The sequence below is a fragment of the Prionailurus bengalensis genome, chromosome B3, assembly GCF_016509475.1.
Source record: "Prionailurus bengalensis isolate Pbe53 chromosome B3, Fcat_Pben_1.1_paternal_pri, whole genome shotgun sequence".
NCBI lineage: Eukaryota > Metazoa > Chordata > Mammalia > Carnivora > Felidae > Prionailurus > Prionailurus bengalensis.
Window position 1 is genome coordinate 41,803,076 of NC_057355.1, and position 19,708 is coordinate 41,822,783.

Here is a 19,708-nt window from a genome sequence, read left to right on the forward strand (position 1 = left end):
GGTGATAATTTTGATCACATGGTTAAGATAATGCCTGTAGCTTTCCATTTTAATTTTACCATAGGCAATCTATGGGAAGATCCTTTGAGACTAGGTACAAAAAAATTGAATGTTGATTGTATATTAGGTAACTGTACTAATTGTTAAATTTCGTGACTGGGATCGTTACATTGTGATTATGTTGGACAATGTCCTTGTTCTCAGGAGACAGACATGTAAGTATTTAAGTACAGGAAGGCATGAGGTCTAAACCTTTCTCTCAAAAGATAGCCCTGACTGGTGATGGTTCAACTTACAATTTTTCCACTTTAGGATGGTGTGAAAGTGATACGCATTCAGTAGAAACCATACTTGGGATTGTGAATTTGGATCTCTTCCTTGGCTAGGGATACCTGGTGTGATTCCGTTCGGTGACACCAGGTAGGGCGGCTGCAGCTCCCAGGCAGTCACACCACCACGAGGGTACACACCTGAGGGACTTACAACCATCCTGTATCCAGACAAGCACTCTGACTTTCACTTTCAGCCCAGCACTCTACAAATTACATGAGATAGTCAACACTCTCTCATAAACTAGGCTTTGTGTTAGATGCTTTTGCCCATTTGTAGGCTAATTTAAGCATGTTTATGGGAGGTGAGGCTGTGGGGTGCCTGGGTGGCTCAGTCGGTTGGGCGGCCGACTTCGGCTCAGGTCATGATCTCGCGGTCCGTGAGTTCGAGCCCCGCGTCAGGCTCTGTGCTGACAGCTCAGAGCCTGGAGCCTGTTTCAGATTCTGTGTCTCCCTCTTTCTGACCCTCCCCCATTCATGCTCTGTCTCTATCTCAAAAATAAATAAATGTTGGGGCGCCTGGGTGGCGCAGTCGGTTAAGCGTCCGACTTCAGCCAGGTCACGATCTCGCAGTCCGTGGGTTCGAGCCCCGCGTCAGGCTCTGGGCTGATGGCTCAGAGCCTGGAGCCTGTTTCCGATTCTGTGCCTCCCTCTCTCTCTGCCCCTCCCCCGTTCATGCTCTCTCTCTCTCTGTCCCACAAATAATTAAACGTTGAAAAAAAAATTTAAAAAAATAAATAAATAAATAAATAAATGTTAAAAAAAAATTTTAAAGGTAGGCGAGGCTGAGCTAAGATGTTCGACAGGTTAGGTGCATTTTCAAATTACATGATATTTTCAACTTACAATGGGTGTATTGGGACATAATCCTGTCACAGGTTGAGGAGGAACTGTAATAACAATAATAATGTGCATATGTATGTATATATAGAGCAAGTAATAAAGCAGGTGTGGCAAAGTGTTAACAACTAGTGACTCTAGGTGAAGAGTACATAGGAATTCATTGTGGTACCTTCAATTTTCCATACATTTAAGATTTTTCAAAATAAAAAAGTCTTTAAAAAAGATACCTGAAAATAAAATCATTATGTCTCCGTGCCTAGCAATGGGGCCAAAGGAGAGGACAGGAAGAGGTAGATTGGGATTCCAGGCTTTGGTGTGGTGGGTGGTACCATCAGCTGAGACAGAGAACCTTGAAGGAAGTAAGGGAGGTTTTGGAAGGAGGAGGGTCAGAGAGGAAAATATGGCAAGTTTGGTTATTCTTTTTTGATGGTTTGTCTCTCTGCCTTCCTCTCCAGCCATGTCTGGTTTCAGGGAGCCATAGACATCGAATGGGGGCATCCAGTAGGCAGCTGGTCTGGAGCTCAGGAGGAAACTGCATAGGGCAGAGGTGGTGTTGAAACCGTGGGAGGGGATGGCCTCAGTCCGGAGGCGTGTGTGAAAGTAAAGAAAGAGCCAAGAACAAAAACATAAGACAGCTGTCATTAAGGGGGCACTGAGTTACAGACAGTGGAAGAGGAGAGGTTTCAGAAATGGGGGTGGGGGCATTGGGATCAAGGGCTGCAAGAAAAACGAGGGCTGAAGAGTCTATTTGAATTCAGTGGCACGTGGACCCAGAAGTCAGAGTCGCAGGGCAGGGAGTCTGAATGGGAAGTGAAGACGCAGAAGCCAGCAGCTTAGACAACTCTTGTGAGATGCTTGGCTGAGAAGTGGAGGAAAGATATCACAGTAAAAGCGAAAGGGGAAGTACTCGTTCTAGTAAACAGACATCCAAGGTCCACAACTAAGTATTTTGCCAAGGCCACATTCAACTTAGATATCCACTTTTGTCCCTCACCTACTGTCTAACCCTGAATGCAGTCACGGTTTGTCACCCCCAGGTTCACCCTTTTAACAAAGGGGTGGGGGTGGCGTTGGAGACGAGCAGCTTCTTGTCAGCTAGAGGAGACGGCTGTACCAATGATTCAGAGCACCTGAGACATTTTCACATCTCTCTTCGCCAAAGAGCCTGTCACAAAGGCAGCCTCTGCCCACTTAATTTGCCCTCCCACCAACTTCCTTCTTGTGGGAGGGCACAGGGCTACACCACCGTGTATGGAACATGCCTTTGTTAGCATGATGATGGAAGGTTCCCCTTTTCATTCAAGTAAGAGCCTCGTTGACCCCTAGACTCTTGTTCCCGGGAAAGCAGCCTGCATTTTCTCCATCTTCCTTTTCTGCTGACTCTAGTCACACTTCTTCTAAAACCCTCACAGGAGAGGCACTGATGCTTTATTACACAACCGACTAGCAATTTAACCAGAGTCAGATATTTAAACTACAATAAAAAGCAACAATACGCATGAATAAATGAAGGTATATCCATACAAAGCGATAGAATTCAGCTATAAAAGGAAGTACGGATATATGCCTACAATATGGATGCACCATGAAAACACTATGATGTGAAAGATGCCAGACAGAAAAGCCACATGTTGTACGATCCACTTAGATGAAACATACGGAATAGGCAAATCCATTGAGACAGAAAGTAGATTAGTGGTTACCAGGGGTTGGGGGTGGGGATGGGAAATGGGGAATGAGGATGGGGTTTCCTTTTGGGGTGACGAAAATGTTCTGGAGCTAAAGAGTGACGATGTTGCACCACACTGTGAATATACCAAGTGTCACTAATGGCAAACTTCTGTTATATATATTTTACCACAATGAAACATTAATTAATTTTTTTTAAAAAAAAAAAGCAATCTTACCCTGACGATGGGGAGTAAAAGCCGGGGGCTCCAACTTCAAGGCCTTTGATCTGGGAAGGGCTTTTCATCAGCTCTTCTCAAATTTGGCTGCACATTAGAATCACCTGGGAAGCTTTTTAAGGCTTCCTGTGTCTGGATCCCACCCAAGACCAATTAAACCAGATGTCAGGGGCTGGGGCCAGGGGCACACTTAGAAGCTCTCAGAGATGCCAGTGTAAATCCAGGGTTAAGAAACACTGCTGTAGACAGTGGTTCTCAAAGTGTGGTCCCCAGACAAGCAGCATCAGCATCACCTGGTAGCTGAATCAGAAACTCTGCAGGTGGGGCTCAGCAATCTGTGTTTTAAAAAGCCCTCCAGGGAATTCTGGTGGTCACTCAAGCTTGACAACAGCTGTTCTGAGACTAGACTGAACCACTGGTCTACTGGGATAGAAAGATAGAAAATACTATTTTGAAAAGTGTATGTGTTACTAGGAAAGAGAAACGCCAAGGGCTCTACAGGAGCACAGAGGAGGGGGAAACACTCTGTCCTGTGTTAGGGGGAGAGAGAGAGGCAGGGAGAGGTATCTACCCTCATACCTCCACCCCCCCCCCCACAACCCCAGTGCTACTGTGGGGGTACCTCTAGATATGGCAAGCAGAGGGGAGGGGCTTCTGAGGGCTAGCAGAGAGTTGAGTTGCCGGTCAGTCTTACAGCTCACCTCTTCTCCCCCTACTGCCACAGCTAAGCCAGAAATGACACCAAGCAAGGCTTGATCCTCTCAAACTGGCCCAGCTGACGCCAGCATCAGCTCTCCCTCTCAAGCTGGCCCAAATACTAATGGAAATAACAAAGAGGAAAGTTTGAGATAAAGTACAGATTAAAGCATCTTTAGAAAACTTTTCCCTTTTCAGGGCGCCTGGGTGGCTCAGTCGGTTAAGCATCTGACTTCAGCTCAGGTCATGGGCTCAAGGTTTGTGAGCTCAAGGCCTACATTGTCAGGTCCTCCGTCCCCCTCTCTCTCTGCCTTTCCCCCCTCTCATTCTGTCTATCTCCCTCAAAAATAAATAAACTTAAAAAAAAAACTTTTCCCTTTTTATTAACCCATAACATAAAATCCAAGGAAGAAGAATGTGCCTCCTTCGGCAATCCAGCTTTAAGCTGTATAAATAATAAGTAACCCTGACTCTCCAGCCCTTGCTCACTGCCCTGTCTCTGACTCATTTGTAACATTAACAAAGGAAAATGCCAGTTTGATTCCTTGGCCTCCTCTTGTTTATAATAAAATCATAAGACCTCATCCACCAATCATTAACCCACAGCCCTGCTAGCCTCCTTTCCTTCCGGGCAGGATCTTGGTTATTGTGGCCATGCCTCTCCACTTGACTGGCAGGAAAACAGGCAGAATCGGCAGAACATGGCCTTCTGCAGGGGGGCCAGAACCCAGCTAGGGCGGACTCTATGGGAACTCCCTACTCCCCATAGGCTGAGCCCACTGGACTTCTATGAGAAGCTGTATATCTTTTAATCAACTTTGGAAGTAAACTGCAGGACCTATAAAGTATATATTAAATAGTTTTAAAATGTGACTCCCATGTCCTAATGACATCTTCAGGATGTGTGGTTTCAAGATGGATTTAGAGGGGGCCCCAAAGGCTGCCTTCTCCTCTGAATGGGGTCCTATGGCCTAGCCGTGTTCTGTATGGCTCTAGCCACAGGACCATGACTGACGGCCCTCAGGGAAAGGTGGGTACCAGCTCCCTGAAAGGGGGGCCTTTCTAACAGAGGAGTGTACATGAGCAGGTGCCAAAAGATTCGCAGTGTTGTCGTAGGGCGATGCCCATCTTGGGCATGGGGAAGCCAGATGTATCCTAGGTTCTTTCTCAGTTGATACGTCACATGCATACAAAATACATAGGCTCTCTGCTGCAGCAAGTCCTCTGAGCTTGTGGTGCCCTCTCTCTGGAATGCCATTCCTCTGTTTTTGCTCATGGTTGGCTCAGATCCATCCTTTACGTCTCAATTTTAATGGCACCTCTTCTGAGAAGCCTTCCTGTAGCACCTGGTCCACAGTGATCCCTCCATTTTCTCCATCCTAGTCCTTGCTGATTTCCTTCATAGCACTAACTGCAGACCGTAATCATTATATTTATGTATTGGTTTGCCTATTTGCACTTTATTATCAGACTCTTCCTCTGGAATGGATGCTCCATGAGGACAGAGACCACATCTGTTTTGTTCTCCATTGCATCTTCAGTACCCAATACAGTGTCGGGCACATAGTAGGCACATTTGTTGGAGAAATGAATGAATGAACTTCAAAATTAAGTAGCATTCCAAGGAGAGTAGCAATTCCCTCCTCTATTCAACATTTGAATACCCATTTTTAATTGCAAACATGATCAATCTCATTAAATGTATTCAAACTTGATACACAATCTGTGATCACTTAAGTATATACATGCCAGGACTAGGTCCATTTTCATTATATAGTCAGATCCTTTGGGGGACTGATCGAAAGCTTTTATTGCACTGAAACTTTGACTATTGGTTGAAAAAAAGGCATGCCAACATCCATAATATGTAGACCTTGTAAACCTTCCCACGATGGTTTTATCTGTTGGCACAAGTTTTGATCTTTGTGTTTCGGCGGCCACGCTGAAGAGACACGCCCTGGAGCCTGTGGCACAGGACTGGCTTCCCAGGCAGCTGCCTGCACAAGGGTTCACAGAGACACGGAGATGAGTCTACCTCAGAGAGGATGATCATGAAGAAATGTCAGGGGCAGCAGGTGGATCTGAGGGACCGACTTAAGGGAGGCTCAAAGACAAACCTCAAAATAGGATGACAATGAATGCATTTTGTTTTTGTCCAGACTCATCGGATACAGTGCAAGTTACAGACAATGTTTTTATTAAAATTTTTATTATTCTTGAGCACATAGGATGTACAGCCAGGGAGAGAGAATAATCAGTGAGAAACCGGAATCCGATTGTAGCAGTAACTACATAGTTCTCATCTTCGAAGGCGCTCTCCGTGCTTTTATTATTACAGTATATGTACCAGGCATAAAAATATAAGAAATTACTCAACCCATAAAGTTTTTACTTACCCCATACCACGTCTGCAAACAGGTTATAAAATAATAAAATTATCCTCCATTTACTTGCATAAATTATTATTTGCTTGAGGCAAAGACATACCTCATATATGTACAGAGTAAATACACCCATATTGGGGAGAGATGAAGCGGGGGCAGGAAAGAGAGACCTAAAGCCATTAAACAGAAACCTAGAGCCATATTAACCAGTCATAATCCATGAACCTTACCTGGACCCTGACTCAAACAAACTGTTCAATGAACTTATGTGACAATTGGGGAAACCAGAACAGTCTCTGGATATCTGATGACATTAAAGCATTACTGCCAACAGTTTTTGGATGTGAAAACAATATTGTGGTTATTTTTTAAGACTCCTTATCTTTAATTTTTTTTTTTTTAGCATTTATTTATTTTTGAGACAGAGAGAGACAGAGCATGAACGGGGGAGGGGCAGAGAGAGAGGGAGACACAGAATCTGAAACAGGCTCCAGGCTCTAAGCGGTCAGCACAGAGCCCGATTCGGGGCTCGAACTCACGGACCGTGAGATCATGACCTGAGCTGAAGTCGGACACTTAACCGACCAAGCCACCCAGGCGCCCCAAGACTCCTTATCTTTAGATAAGCATCCACAGATTTTCTTCAAAGTAATCCAGTGGTGGGGGGACAGACAAAAACTAAACTAATCATGGATTGACAGATGGGTACATTATATGGTACCTTTGCACCTGCTTTGAAGTTCTCTGTAATTAAGTTTTAAAACAAGACACAAGATGTATTAATATCAAAATATAAGTGCATTAAAAAAATCACACTGACTTGTTTAGGCTCACTGGCGCACTTTGCTTGCATATACTGCAGAATGTGGAGAAAGTTTGTCTTCCCATAGCCAATCCCCTCTGATCAGCATTGCGGGCCCGCTGAGCTCCTGGATTTCTGCCTAGGTTTTCAGTCTATGGGTTTCACTTCCAGGCAGCCTTCAGTGTCCTGCTCTGATTCATCTGCTGAATACTTACTGAGTGCCTCCTTCAGCCTGGAGTTAATTTGTGCTCTGCTGGCGGGACCCTCCCCAACCCGCTGTCTTCTCAGAGCCACATTCCATCCATGGGTTCCTCTTTCTGGATCCAACTCTCCTTCTCTACTCCCCTTTCCATTCTGTATGGAAGTATGCTTAAGTCTGTCTATTAAGAACAAAACCCTTCTTGTTATCCTCATCTTCCTATAGCCATGTGCGCATGCCCATGTACACACACACACACACACACACACACACACAGTCTTCTCTCAACTCTTTATGGCTAGATTTCTGAAATGAGCTTAAGAAATCCCCCAAATCAATTTATTAAGTGTTTAGTAAGTGTTGCTATATCAGACATGGGGGAGGGACGTGACAAAAAGCTCTAGTCTTCAAAAGGACTGTGAAATTTGTAGACAGAGTTCTAGTCTGGAGCAGGTTCATGTGCTAGTCTGGAGACAGCAGTCACACATGAGACTTTAGTGAGTATTCATATCACTGTACCACTGTGTGAACCCCCAGCAGGCTGGCCAAGGAGTCCTGGGGCAGGGAGAAAGCCCTGGAAGTAGTTTTGGCAGGACTTGAGCTGGACTTGGAAGAGTGAACAGGATTCAGAAAGGCAAAGAGGAAAGAAGGTGGCATTTTAAGCACATTTTTTAGCATAAGAACATATGGGAAGGTTGAGTTAGTTCATAGCTTGTTCTGAGGATGGGGAAGCCGGCCTGACCATAGGGGCTGGAGGGGGAGGGTATGAGGGCCACCGAAGGCCTCGACAGGCCTTGAAAGATGGCTATGGCTCCGCTCTGATCTGTTGGGTGGAGTGGGCGTGCTCTGGAGAAGGGGGGTGGGGTGGAGGGGCGGCGCCACAGAGGCAGGGCAATGTCTGGTTAGTCTGGTTAAACTCGGTTAGGAGAGAAAGGAGCCTGGCAGCTAACAGGAGAGGCTGAGGCACGGAACTCTGCAGGAAGCCTTGACGGTGGACATGATGAGGGCTTACCCCAGGGTGGTGGAGACGGTGGTGGTAACAGTTTCTGTCTGATTCCACGACCAAGTGAGGGCACAGGATGGACACAGCCAGCTTGGCTCTGAGATCTGGAGCCATGGAAGAGTGGGGCCAGTTGTTCTCTGATGAGGCATCACACCATCGAATTGAGATCCAGGCCATCACAGGTTGATTAACTGCAGTTTGTGGACTGTACTTCAACCCCGAAGCTTACAAATAAACCATTCAACAGTTAGGAGATAACTGGAAAACTGAGTTCTGACTAGATTTGATAACATTAAGGAGTCGTTCACTCTGGAAGTGTGGTAACGGTCTTGTGGTTTTGAGTCATTGTGTTTTAGAGACACATACTGAAATATGTGCAGAAAAAATACATTTGGATTTGTTTCAAAATTATCCAGTGATGGGGGGAGTGGGTGCGATTTGTTTCTGCAAATTGTTAGTTGTCGAAGCTGGGGGACACGGAGTTTCACTGTGCTCCCCTCTCCCCCGTTGTATGTATTTGAAATTCTCCATGGAAAAAAATTCTGGTCCTTGGGCATCAAATCTTGGACCCCGGGCTTCATAATTCCCACTCAGAGATCACGAGAGGCATTCTGAGCTGTGCTATGTTAATCTCTTGTCACATTTCAAAACAAAAATGAGGTCCACTTCTGTTTTGCCTAAAGCAGAAAAACATGTGCTGGAAAAGAAATAATGCCGGGACTTTATTTGGAAAAACAAACTGGGAGATACACACGATCTCCTTTATCAGGATCATGTGAGGAATCCAACTAACTGAAAAGGCAAAGTCAAAACTCAGATGAGAAAAGTGGCATTTTTCTGATAGCTGGACATAAATGCTTCTTTTGGAAGAGTCCATCCCAAGGGCGGTTTTCTGGCACCAGAGCACTTGGCATGAGTGTGAAAATCGTGGCCAAGTTGAAAAACCACAGCCCGGGCTGGAGCTGCCTGTAAAAAGCCAGCATTGCCTCTGCAACAAGTCACAAACTGCCCAGGCGGAGGCGAGGGGTGGGGGGCAGAGAGGCCTACTGACAACACCCCCAGCCCTGATACTGGCTGCCCTGGTGTCCACCCACACAGCACCTCACACCTGTCTCACTCACAAGCCACAACGATGGGAGGCCGCTCGGACAGTGTCCCCAGATGTGCAAGAAGGGGACACTGGCTGCCACGTGCTGGTGGAGGGTCCTATGAACTGTGGTGAAGCCCCATACTTGGCAGACCATCTCCCAGGCTCCAGGGCAGCAACCAGATTTTGTTCTCAGTGAGTGGCCCCCAAACAGAACGAACCCTCAGGCAGGTAAACGAGGAAGCTAGGAGGGTAAATTTTGAACCTGAGCAAAGGACCTAAGTTTCTTCTTTTCTTTTTAATGGGAAAAAAAAATTATACGGGGTAAAAGGGAAGCCAGGGGCATTCGTAGGTGCACGCTTCCCTGGAGAGGAACAAGCACAAAATTAGCATCAGAATCCAGTTCAGTAAACAAGTAAGGGCCTGCTCCGTGCCAGGTGAACGTGACATGATGCTTACCTGCATGGCGAGCACAGGAGAGGGGGGAAACAGGCATGCACCAAATCTCCTGGGTACATACTAAAACAGAAGAGCATGGAGGTCCTGGCACCCAGGCAAGGTAACTCTGTTACTGAGCCCAAGTCTAACTTAGGGCAAATCATTCAATGTCAATTCTTCATCTGTAAAATGGGGCAATTCTTGCCTTTCGGATCCTATAGAGTTTAGAGATGTAACAACCACAACTACTAAAAATAATAACAAGGCAGGAGGAGTAGCCTTTTCTACTAGACCCTGTTGCCCCTAAAAGCGCCTGTGAGTGGGGCTCAAAGACGAGGCCCCCTGTGGACGGCAGCCAACACCTGTGGCAAGTTCCTGATGCAGATGGCTTTCCAGCCAGACCTCGGAGCAGCAGCGCCCTGCGCTCAGCCTCACCGCCGCTCCCCACTGGGCACCTTGTCACATGCCCAGGCGCTGCCTTGGCATGAGCAACCGTCTCCAACCCGTTCAAACCTGCCTGACACCGAGGGTGGAGGTGCTTAGTCCTAGGTGATCTGAATCAGTCTCGGAGCTGGGAGCCAGAATGGAACTTTCGGAACGCAGCGTTCAATCCTCTCATTTGTATGAGGGTAAAGGAGACTCAGGCAGCGCATGTGACTTGCTCAAGGTCACTCACTGAGGTGCTGGGACAGCTGGCGCTGAAATCTTGTTTTCTGGACTCTTCTGGTCCTGTGCAGTTGCTTTTCTTTCCTCGGGAGGTTTTGCCAACACAGACTCTGTTGCCTTTTATATCCCTAGTCTTTCTGCCCCCAAATACCTAATTCAGTGTGACTTCCAACAAAGAGTATTTAGGGTGCAATGAAAAGGAAAAGTTCCTCCTGACAACCTTCTCCCAAGCTCTCTGTTCTTTGGGGTCTTTTATTCTTTGGGAAGCTGTTTACTAAATGCCTGTTATGCATGGGACCCTAATCACAGCATGAGTTCACAGAGATGGACAAGAGATGTCCCTGTCCCCCAGGAGCTCTTGGTTTAGTTATCACTAGAAGGCTCTCTTCATGACACCTTTTGGAACCTCTGCTCTGGGAAGAGAAAGTCCTTCTGACCCAGTTCCCTTTAGTCATGTGGGCAAGGAGAAATCATCTCATCGCTACGCCTCTTTACTCACTGAGTTTTTCCATTCGTGCCTGGCTGGCAGCTTCTGCCACGCTGGCTGTGGGTCCAGACGATGTTGTGATCAGAGAAAAGGCTGGCGGCCTCACTCCAGAAGGCTTGCCACCTGGTAGCTGTACCTCTTCCTGACCCGAGGGTTTCGAAGGGTCCCCATGATTGCTTCATCTATGCTTCCGACTGTCCCTAAGGAATTTGGATTTGCCCTCAGCTGAGCAACGGTCTTACTTTTACTCCGGTTTGCCCCATGGAGTGACAGCTTTGATGTCCTCCGGCCTCCCTCTCCCTCTACCATCTTGGTGTGAGTTGCTTCTGAGTCCAGGGCTCTGAGGTCTGCGAAATTAAAATATATCTCAGTGAAGACTCTGACTGGCTTGTGCAAGTGAGGAAACTGGTGTCTGTTGGAAGGTTGGACAGGAGATGGTGAAATCCCTTCAAGCCCTAACATCTCCCAAAAGTTATATCCAAAGGTTGACGGTCGGAAAAATTAGCAGGGTTCCACTGCGTGTCCAGACCTCGGATCAATTCCTCAAAGCATTTTAAATGAACACGGGCACCAAAGTTTTCTTTAGACTCTCCTTACTCTCAGATGAAGTCCCCTAGTTAGAGAACAAGGGGTAGGGAACCAGAATACACACGTACACTCTTGTCAAATGGTGCCACTGTCTACGGAAGGCTTCCTGGAAGCGGAGTTCCGTTCCCCTCTGCTCTAGTTAACATCATTCCTGGTGCCAAAATACTGATGAATGGACCCCAGATGGCAAAGCGTGGTCCCCAACTCAGACAGAGCCCACAGGGCACAATGGTTTTACCCTAACGAGCCATGACATGCCAATTATTTGCTTTTCTGGAGAAACCTCAGCCTGAAAATCCATTTAATTACCACGGGAGATAATCTTTTAAACACAGCTTTACATTCTTTAAAGATTTTTCCCTGTGGGAGTAAGAAAGTTTATCTGAACATGGGATTGGATTGTTTATTTCCATTTCCAGAGGAAGGACAATCACCTGGTAGTTAGCAAGAAGCCTGAGCCCTGGAGGATTTATTTTTAAGTCTCTTCCTCCTCACTGATCGTTTGTCATTAGTTTGTAGTGTTGTCACACTCTCTCAGGGTACACTGTGCACTTAGCTCTGTGATCCCCTAATTACTTGGAATTTTTCAAGCATCCCTATCAGATGGGGTTTTACACTTGCTCTGGATGTGGCTATCAAGAGTCAATGTCCTCAAAGGTCTCCCATCAGGAAGATCATATCTATAAATCCACGAGCCCTGACAAGAGTCAATGTCCTCAAAGGTTTCCTATCAGGAAGATCATATCTATAAATCCACGAGTCCTGAAGACTTTCCTGGAGCTGTGGTTAGTAAGACACCACTTTTTCCAGCCTGGAGCATCCCAGAGGATGCAAGCTTGGGCAAGCAGGGGCCCTATGGTTGTGTTCAACCTGGTGGCCCCAAGACCCTGAGTAATTTCTGCTCGTAATAGGTGCTCCATAAACAGAGGCTAAATTGCTGAATATCAACAGGTCCTCACATGGAAAGGATGTGTACTGTGCCAAAATATGAGCAATGAAAACGGAGCTTGGTGGGCCCTATTCCGTGGCATGGGGCCGCTCTAGTCCTTCTATCCCCATCTCCCTTCAAGGACAAATGGCAGGAGGCTGAGATTTCTGGGCCTCGAAGAATATACCTCTGGGGATTAAGAGGAGAAAAGGAGTGATTGTATTGGACACAGAATTAGAAAGTGAGGAAAACGGTTTTGTGGGAAATGGACTAACTTTAGGGCCTGAATCTCCCCTTTCAGGTCCAGATGGGGAGAAGAGCTGGTCCAAGAAGTACCCATCATGTGGGGGCGTGCTGCAGTCCCCAATAGACCTGCACAGTGACATCCTCCAGTACGACGCCAGCCTTGTGCCCCTTGGGTTCCAAGGCTACAATGTTTCTGCCAACGAGCAGTTTCTCCTGACCAACGATGGCCATTCAGGTGAGAGAGACCTCTGAGGACTGCAAGGGGATGTCTGAGCTCCCCTCAGCTCCTTGGCCTGCTCTCTTGCCCCTGGCAGGGAGGGGGCTGCACTGAAGTACAGCCCCCAGGAGACGGGGCGGTGGGAGGGGGGACGGATGAGAGATGCCTGGACCACTCACTGGGGGGGTGGGGGGGATGCTGGAGGCAGTTCTTCCAGGGCAGCACCTCGCATAAGAAGCACATTTCTTGGGAAGGGGCGTGGTGGGGGTGGGGAGGCGGGGGACAGGCTTGAGCCCTTGGGCTCCCTGGCGCAAACACTCCAGGAGCCACGCAACTCACTGTGGGGTCGCCCAGGCTTTGGAGTCAGACAAACCTGGATTTGAATCCTGGCTTGACTACTTACGAGTCATGAGACTCTGGGTAAGAATATTAACCTCCTTGAGCTTTCATGTGGAAAATGGGCATATTGATGGGTACTGCGGAAAGACTAGAGATTATGTATGTTGGGGATCTGGAATACAGAAGATGCTTCATAAATAGCAATTATTATTGTTGCTGTTATATTATTCTACGGCTTGGAAGATACTTCATTAAAGGTTCTATCTTGATAGCTGGGTGTGTAAGACGTGGATATGTAAAAACACACCCACCCATCTAGTATTAGTGCTCTTGCCATCCTTTTCCCAGGGGAGCTTAGAAGGGGCTGGTGCGACTAGAATTGCTTTAGGGAAATGGGGACACTTTCAGGAGAAGAGCCCAGGTTTCTGAGCCCCAGGCTGTGTCTCCACTCACTGCATCCACCTGCCTCCTGTCTGGGCCCCGGGGCCGGTGTCGCATCGCTAACTGCTCTCAGGCAGTGCTCAGCTGGCCAGGGCTCTGAAGGCTCCACTCCCCACAGTGAGGCTGAACCTGCCCTCGGACATGCACATCCAGGGCCTCCGGTCCCGCTACAGTGCCGCCCAGCTGCACCTGCACTGGGGGAACCAGAATGACCCTCACGGCTCCGAGCACACTGTCGGTGGGAAGCACTTTGCTGCTGAGGTGAGTGGAGCGGGCAGGCCGGCAGAGGCTGCCTGGCGGTGGGTGGTCTGGCACCCTTCCACCTGGCTGGTGTGCAGCGAAGATCAGAGCGCAAGCAAGGGCTGCCTTCGGGCTCCACACACCCACTCAGGGAAGGCAGAGCCACTCCCATCCCCCCGCGGTTCTTCTGCGGTGTCCTGGTCCCCTTCCTCCTGAACGTACGGAGTTTGTCTCTGTCTTTACTGAGTGGCGCCGCTCAGAAGGCAATGCTCCCGGGGTGGCACAGTGGGGCACACATGCCCCTTTTGTCGGCATCGCTCTTCTGCCTGCACAGATCGGGATCCCACCGGCTTGTCTCGCTGACGTATCGTATCTCGCTGCTGAATCCTACTGGGCTAATTGCTTCCCCCAACTTCTCCATCTTTCTTCACAAGCCGTGCTGTTTGCACAGGCCTTTCCCACTCCAGCTTTCCTTTTCCTGGGCATGGGTTGTGCTTGGAACCTTGGGGCCCAGGGCCACAAGCCAAGGGAAGACTGGCATTATAATTCACGGGACATCACGGCAATGAGAGAGTCAAAGAGGATAGTCTGGGATGTCGGCACAACATTGTGTTCGGTCGTTCTGAGGCACTACCCCAAAATGCCCAGAGGAAATGGGAGGAGTGGAGCATTGTTCCTGCACTATAGGTGTGCAGGGGGTACGGTGGGGGTGCTTGAGATACTCCACTTAAGAGCTCCCAGAGGACAGAAGTTGGGGGTGTGGCTCTGACTGTTTACAGGGCAATAAATACAAGGAGATAAATGCTACTGATCAGCCAGTGGAGCCCAAGGTAAATAATGACATGACCACTCTCCTCTGTTCTTAACTGCTGAACTGCTTAATGTCTCAGGCTAATTATAGGTAGAGTTACACGTATGGAGGGGCTATAATTCTGGCCCAATAGGACGGCACTCTTGGAGGAGCACGCATTTCAAACCAGGCCCATCTCTGAAACCCCAGGACTGCAATTTCTTTCAGGCTAATTGCAATGTGGAGGCTTCTACCTACACACGGGGAATAAAGAAGGAGTTAGGGTGTAGGCTGGAAGAGTGTGGGCATTTAAATGGATTTCTCATTATTATATTTTCTGCTATGAAGCCACATCATCACCAAGGGCCTGGTGAAGATGGGCCATAAATGTCTCTAATAGAGAAAATACTTCAAGGTGACCCGAAAGTGGCAGATTCCCTGTGGAGGGTCCTTGAAAGGGCACAGTTCTTCTGGATTGGGTCCTATAGAGAAGAGTCTCTTCATCTCTTCAGCAGGGAATTCTGTTCCTCTCCGTTTAATCTGAACACAATAAGAAAAGTGCTGAAGCAGACTGCACGCTCAAAGGGCAGCTGTAAAAAGAAATATGGATCTAGGGCCTGCAGGGTGTCAGCCCTACAGAATCCCCCATTTCTCAAGGCTGTGCCAAGCTAACATGGTGGGGAGCAAGGCGGCAGGCTACATCCTTCATAGCGAGGACTACTTAAAAAAAGAAATGATGTCATGTCACTTGTGAAAATTAGAAAGGACCACTTGAAAGGTGGGGAACATTAAGCCGTATTCAGTAAAATCTGCTTGAATTCCATTTATGACCATGTAAAACGGAGAAAGAGATGAACAAAGAGAAAATCTCAGCGTGTCACAGTCTCAAGAGGCAAAGACTCAACAAAAATGCATGTCACATATATAGATGTATCTACTAATATAGTTTTTTGGAGGACAAGTGACAGACACCACATTTTGGATTAAAAACTAGGTCCAACCTATTGTCAGAATTTATCGTAACAATACCTTAATGCTTACCTAGACATTTATTTATTTTTTTTGAGAGAGAGAGAGAAAGAGCATGTGTGCATGCAATGTTGTGGGGGAGAGCGCAGAGGGAGAGGGAGAAAGAATCTCAAGCAGGCTCCTTGCTCAGTACAGAGCTGGACTCGAGGCTCAATCTCACAACCATGAGACCTTAGCTGAAATCAAGCCGAATGCTTAACCGACTGAGCCACCTGGGTGTCCCAGTTACCTAGACTTTTGAAACCCAAGATTTCTCAGAACGTTCTCTCTCCCTCACTTTAATAATCACAAGTAATTCCTGCTTTGAAAAAATGAGCTTAGAACTTTTTTGTGAATGCTAAGAATCTACATTCAGAGAGTAACGTCCTTGTTTTTTTTGGCCTCTTGAAATATGGCTGATTAAACCCGTATGAAAGCCGGGCTGTGATTTCTTTTTCCACCGGAGGGATAAATATGTGTCCTCCCCCTGCAAAAGCAAAAGGTTCCCATGAGTCGCCCACCCGTGGTGAGCAGCTTTCCTTCCACTGCAGCTGCATATTGTCCATTATAACTCGGACCTGTATGCCAACGCCAGCACCGCCAGTAACAAGTCAGAAGGCCTCGCCGTCCTAGCTGTTCTCATAGAGGTAAGAGATGTTGAAAGGGGTTTTACATGAAATTTGAAGCCAGGATGGTATCACACTCGGCATTTGGTCCCTGAATTGCCTGTCCATTGGATGTGTGGCTCACTCTCATTTTGGCTGTGTCTTGCCTCTAGAGCCAGAGGTATGCCCCCATAGGGGACCTTGTCTTTTGGCCAGGAGGCAGCACTTTGTGTAGCTGGGCAGCAGAAATGGGCATGTCCTTTGGAAGACTGGAGAAAATGAGCCCTAGTTGCTAGCCCTATTGTATAAAGCTTGGAATTGTCCAGCGAGGCAGGCCCTGTGTGTATGGGGTTGGGGGGTGGGGATCATTCAGCGCTGCCTCATCAGGTGTCAAATCCCTTACACAACTCCTAACATCCAAGTTGCAGTCTTTATATGGACCCTGGAGTGAGCTTTTTCCTTAATCCCCCAAATGGGAATGTTTCCTGATTCGCTTGCATGTATTTCCCTAATAAGACAAGCACCTCGTTTTTCGACATGCTTACTTGCCTGACCTGGCTTGTACGTACTACATCTCCCTTGAGTTCTGGTTAGAAAACACGCTAGTTGTGGCTTTCAGACTCAAAGCCTGATCGCCAGGAGCACAGGCTATATTCTTTGCCTCGCGACGCTCAAGCCCCAGGGCCCTGAGGGCTCAGTGCCTCGCATCCTGAGATGCAAGAGGACAGGACCATTACCCTCACTCTGTAACAGGCTAGCGATCCTTCATAATTGTCCTAGTAGAGTGAATCCTTCAGGGAGGACCTTGGCAGTGGTGACTATATACCCCTAGTCGAGTCCTCCCATTAGCAACTGTTACACCAGGCTCAGCCTATATAATTCTGTCCTAGTTCAACCTGCCCCATCTATGTTGCAGATGGGTTCCTTCAATCCATCTTATGACAAGATCTTCAGGCACCTTCAAGATGTCAAATACAAAGGTAAGGGGTTCCTGGATGCTTATCTACCCCTGGAGAGGAGAATACAGTCACCCCCATGTGACCTGAAGAAAAATGAATGCAGGGGCCAGGTGCTGTTCACATTTCTAGGCTCAGTCGCATGCCCAGCAGCACCTCTGCCGTGGGGAGAAAGGCGGACACCATCTCCCCAATATGTCTCTCCAGGCCAAGAAGTGCTCATTCCGGGTTTTAGCATTGAAGAGCTGCTTCCTGAGAGGCCTGACGAATACTACCGCTACAAAGGCTCCCTGACCACACCTCCTTGCCACCCCACAGTGCTCTGGACGGTCTTCCGGAACCCTGTGCAAATTTCCCAGGAGCAGGTAACTGTCGTGCCCTTCTGAGTCAGAGGCCATGTGGCACCTCCGTCTCTACCATCACCCAATATCATAACAACTTGATTTCCTCACTTAGAGTTTCACTGACAGCTGTGCAAACCCTCTCCAAATAGTGCGGGTTCCTGAACGCCCTGCAAAAATTACAGGCCGAGCTTCAAAAACAGAGTTATCAAGTCAAGCTTGAAAAATGAACCCATCTCCACAATTCCTTACAAGCAAGTCATTAGGCTGCATTTCCTAATATACCCCTCAGTGGCTGCATAGTGTTTGCCTCCATGGTGGAGCGAGCACGGTTCCTTTACAGGGCAGAATAAAGACAGACCCAGTTTCGATGGTTTAACAAGCCAGAGCGCTGGGACTGCGGCAGTGAGTAGGCAATGGTCTCTGTTCTCAAGAAGCTCAAAGTCTAGCGCAAAACTGGGGGACAGAAGCCTCAGCGATCATCTCCAACCTTCTCATCTTACAGATGATGAAAGTGAGGGATAGACAGTTGAGAGAACTTGTGGGATCGCCTGCTGGTTGGACACAAAGCCCCAAAGTCCGATTGGGGTCGCTGGTCGCTGCCCATCCCCTACTCCACAGTTGAAATTCATCAAGAAGAAAACTGACTGTCCAGGAGACAGGGCCGGGGCAGTGCTGCACACTGGCTCATAGCCCGTCCCACCCCCAACCCCTCTTCCTGACCAGTAAGGCCCTCACTGTTGGTCGTTCTTTTTACTATGAGCTACTGATCTGAGTAATGTAGATAAATGGCAGCAGGTGGGCGGACAGGAATAGAGATGTGATGAATCAAGAGATGAAATGTTCAGGGAAGCAGTAACCTAGAAGCTGCCTTGGAAACAGATTATATAATCTATGTGGGTGTATGAAAATTCCATGGAACCAGTGGTCAGAGGAACTGTGAAACTCTTGCCTCCCTCTTTTTGTTCCTTGTGATGGGACCACCAGAATAAGCCCCAGGCCCCTCTGATTTAGAGTCGGGTTGCAAATCAGGCCTGTGAGAGGCTGAGGAGCCCCTCCACCTCCCAGCAGCTAAGAGCTGTAACCCCCCCCCAAGCCTTGGGAGGTGGTGACAGACCAGCTCACCCAGTGTCCAGGCAACCAGACGCCTGCGAGGGAGGGGAAACAGTTCTCTGGCTTTCCCACTGCTTTCTGACATGCCTCCTGCCAAGCCCCAGAGTTCTCCTCCCCACTGAGGTCAGGCAAGGGAGCATCACTTTGCCTATGGGGTGTGTTCCTGCCTTGCAGCTGCTAGCTTTGGAGACTGCTCTGTACTGCACACATGTGGATGACCCATCCCCCAGAGAGATGGTCAACAATTTCCGGCGGGTCCAGAACTTTGACGAGAGGCTGGTGTATATCTCTTTCCGACAAGGTGAGAAGACGCGGTGTGTGGGGGGCGTATGGTGCCAGGACACCCATTTTATCTGCAGTCGGGTGCCCTACCCTTGGGCTTTGTCACTGATACCCTTAGGGGGTGGGTTCAGAGCACTCTGGCTGCCAAGGGAACCAAGTATGTAAGAAGCTATTGTGTGTGGGTTTACTGAGGTCTCCCTCCACTGCTCTTGACTTCCCTGAGCCTTTGCAGGGAAGCACCAGCCAGGGCTTCTAGGTGCCTGGACCAGAGCCCCCATTAAGTCTGGGAGTGTCTCACAGATGGGGAAGAGAGGATGTTCTGGGGTCCTCTCTGTCAGAGAACTACGTCTCCTAAGACACATGGTAGGACTGTTTTCACGAGACAAACTCCTAACGTCTTGCCGTAGGCTTTCTTGGCATCAAGGCCCATCTTCAGCCTCACCAGGTGATTCATAGCACCATCAGCATCACCAACGTCCAGGGATGCTCCTTCGTTAAGCTTTCAGAGAGTGGGCATAATCCACATTTGTGGGCATAAGTAGCTCATGGTCTGATGTAGCAGGACCCATGAGGCAAGAAAGCGTCTGCATTCACTGCCTTTTTGTCTCATCTCCTTAAGCTTGCCTAAGCACAGACACACAGCAGCTATACTGAACGAAGCTGAATAGTTTGGTTTATTCCTAATGCTATGAAAGCTCCGTTCTTCCTCTTAAATCTGTAACCATAACTCCTCAGAAGGACATTTAACATCTTTACTTGTTCAATACCCCTGT

General features: G+C 48.1%; 2 protein-coding genes across 7 annotated transcripts in view; one reads left to right on the forward strand and one right to left on the reverse strand.

Annotated features, from left to right (window-relative positions):
- CA12 (carbonic anhydrase 12) overlaps nt 1-19,708 on the forward strand; it is a 51,665-nt gene that overhangs the window by 19,196 nt on the left and 12,761 nt on the right. For 4 of the 6 annotated variants that reach the window (XM_043555229.1, XM_043555230.1, XM_043555227.1 and 1 more), the window contains exons 3-8: nt 12,659-12,838; nt 13,719-13,861; nt 16,190-16,285; nt 17,160-17,223; nt 17,407-17,564; nt 18,828-18,954. In XM_043555229.1, the coding sequence (XP_043411164.1) occupies nt 12,659-12,838; nt 13,719-13,861; nt 16,190-16,285; nt 17,160-17,223; nt 17,407-17,564; nt 18,828-18,954 (768 nt within the window). The remainder of the gene's footprint in view (nt 1-12,658; nt 12,839-13,718; nt 13,862-16,189; nt 16,286-17,159; nt 17,224-17,406; nt 17,565-18,827; nt 18,955-19,708) is intronic. The other 2 variants (XM_043555232.1, XM_043555231.1) reach the window with 1 other exon arrangement.
- Nucleotides 8,217-19,708, reverse strand: part of APH1B (aph-1 homolog B, gamma-secretase subunit) — an 83,317-nt gene continuing 71,825 nt past the window's right edge. Inside the window, exon 7 of the mRNA XM_043555234.1 lies at nt 8,217-8,387. The gene's annotated coding sequence lies outside the window, so the exon portion shown is untranslated. The remainder of the gene's footprint in view (nt 8,388-19,708) is intronic.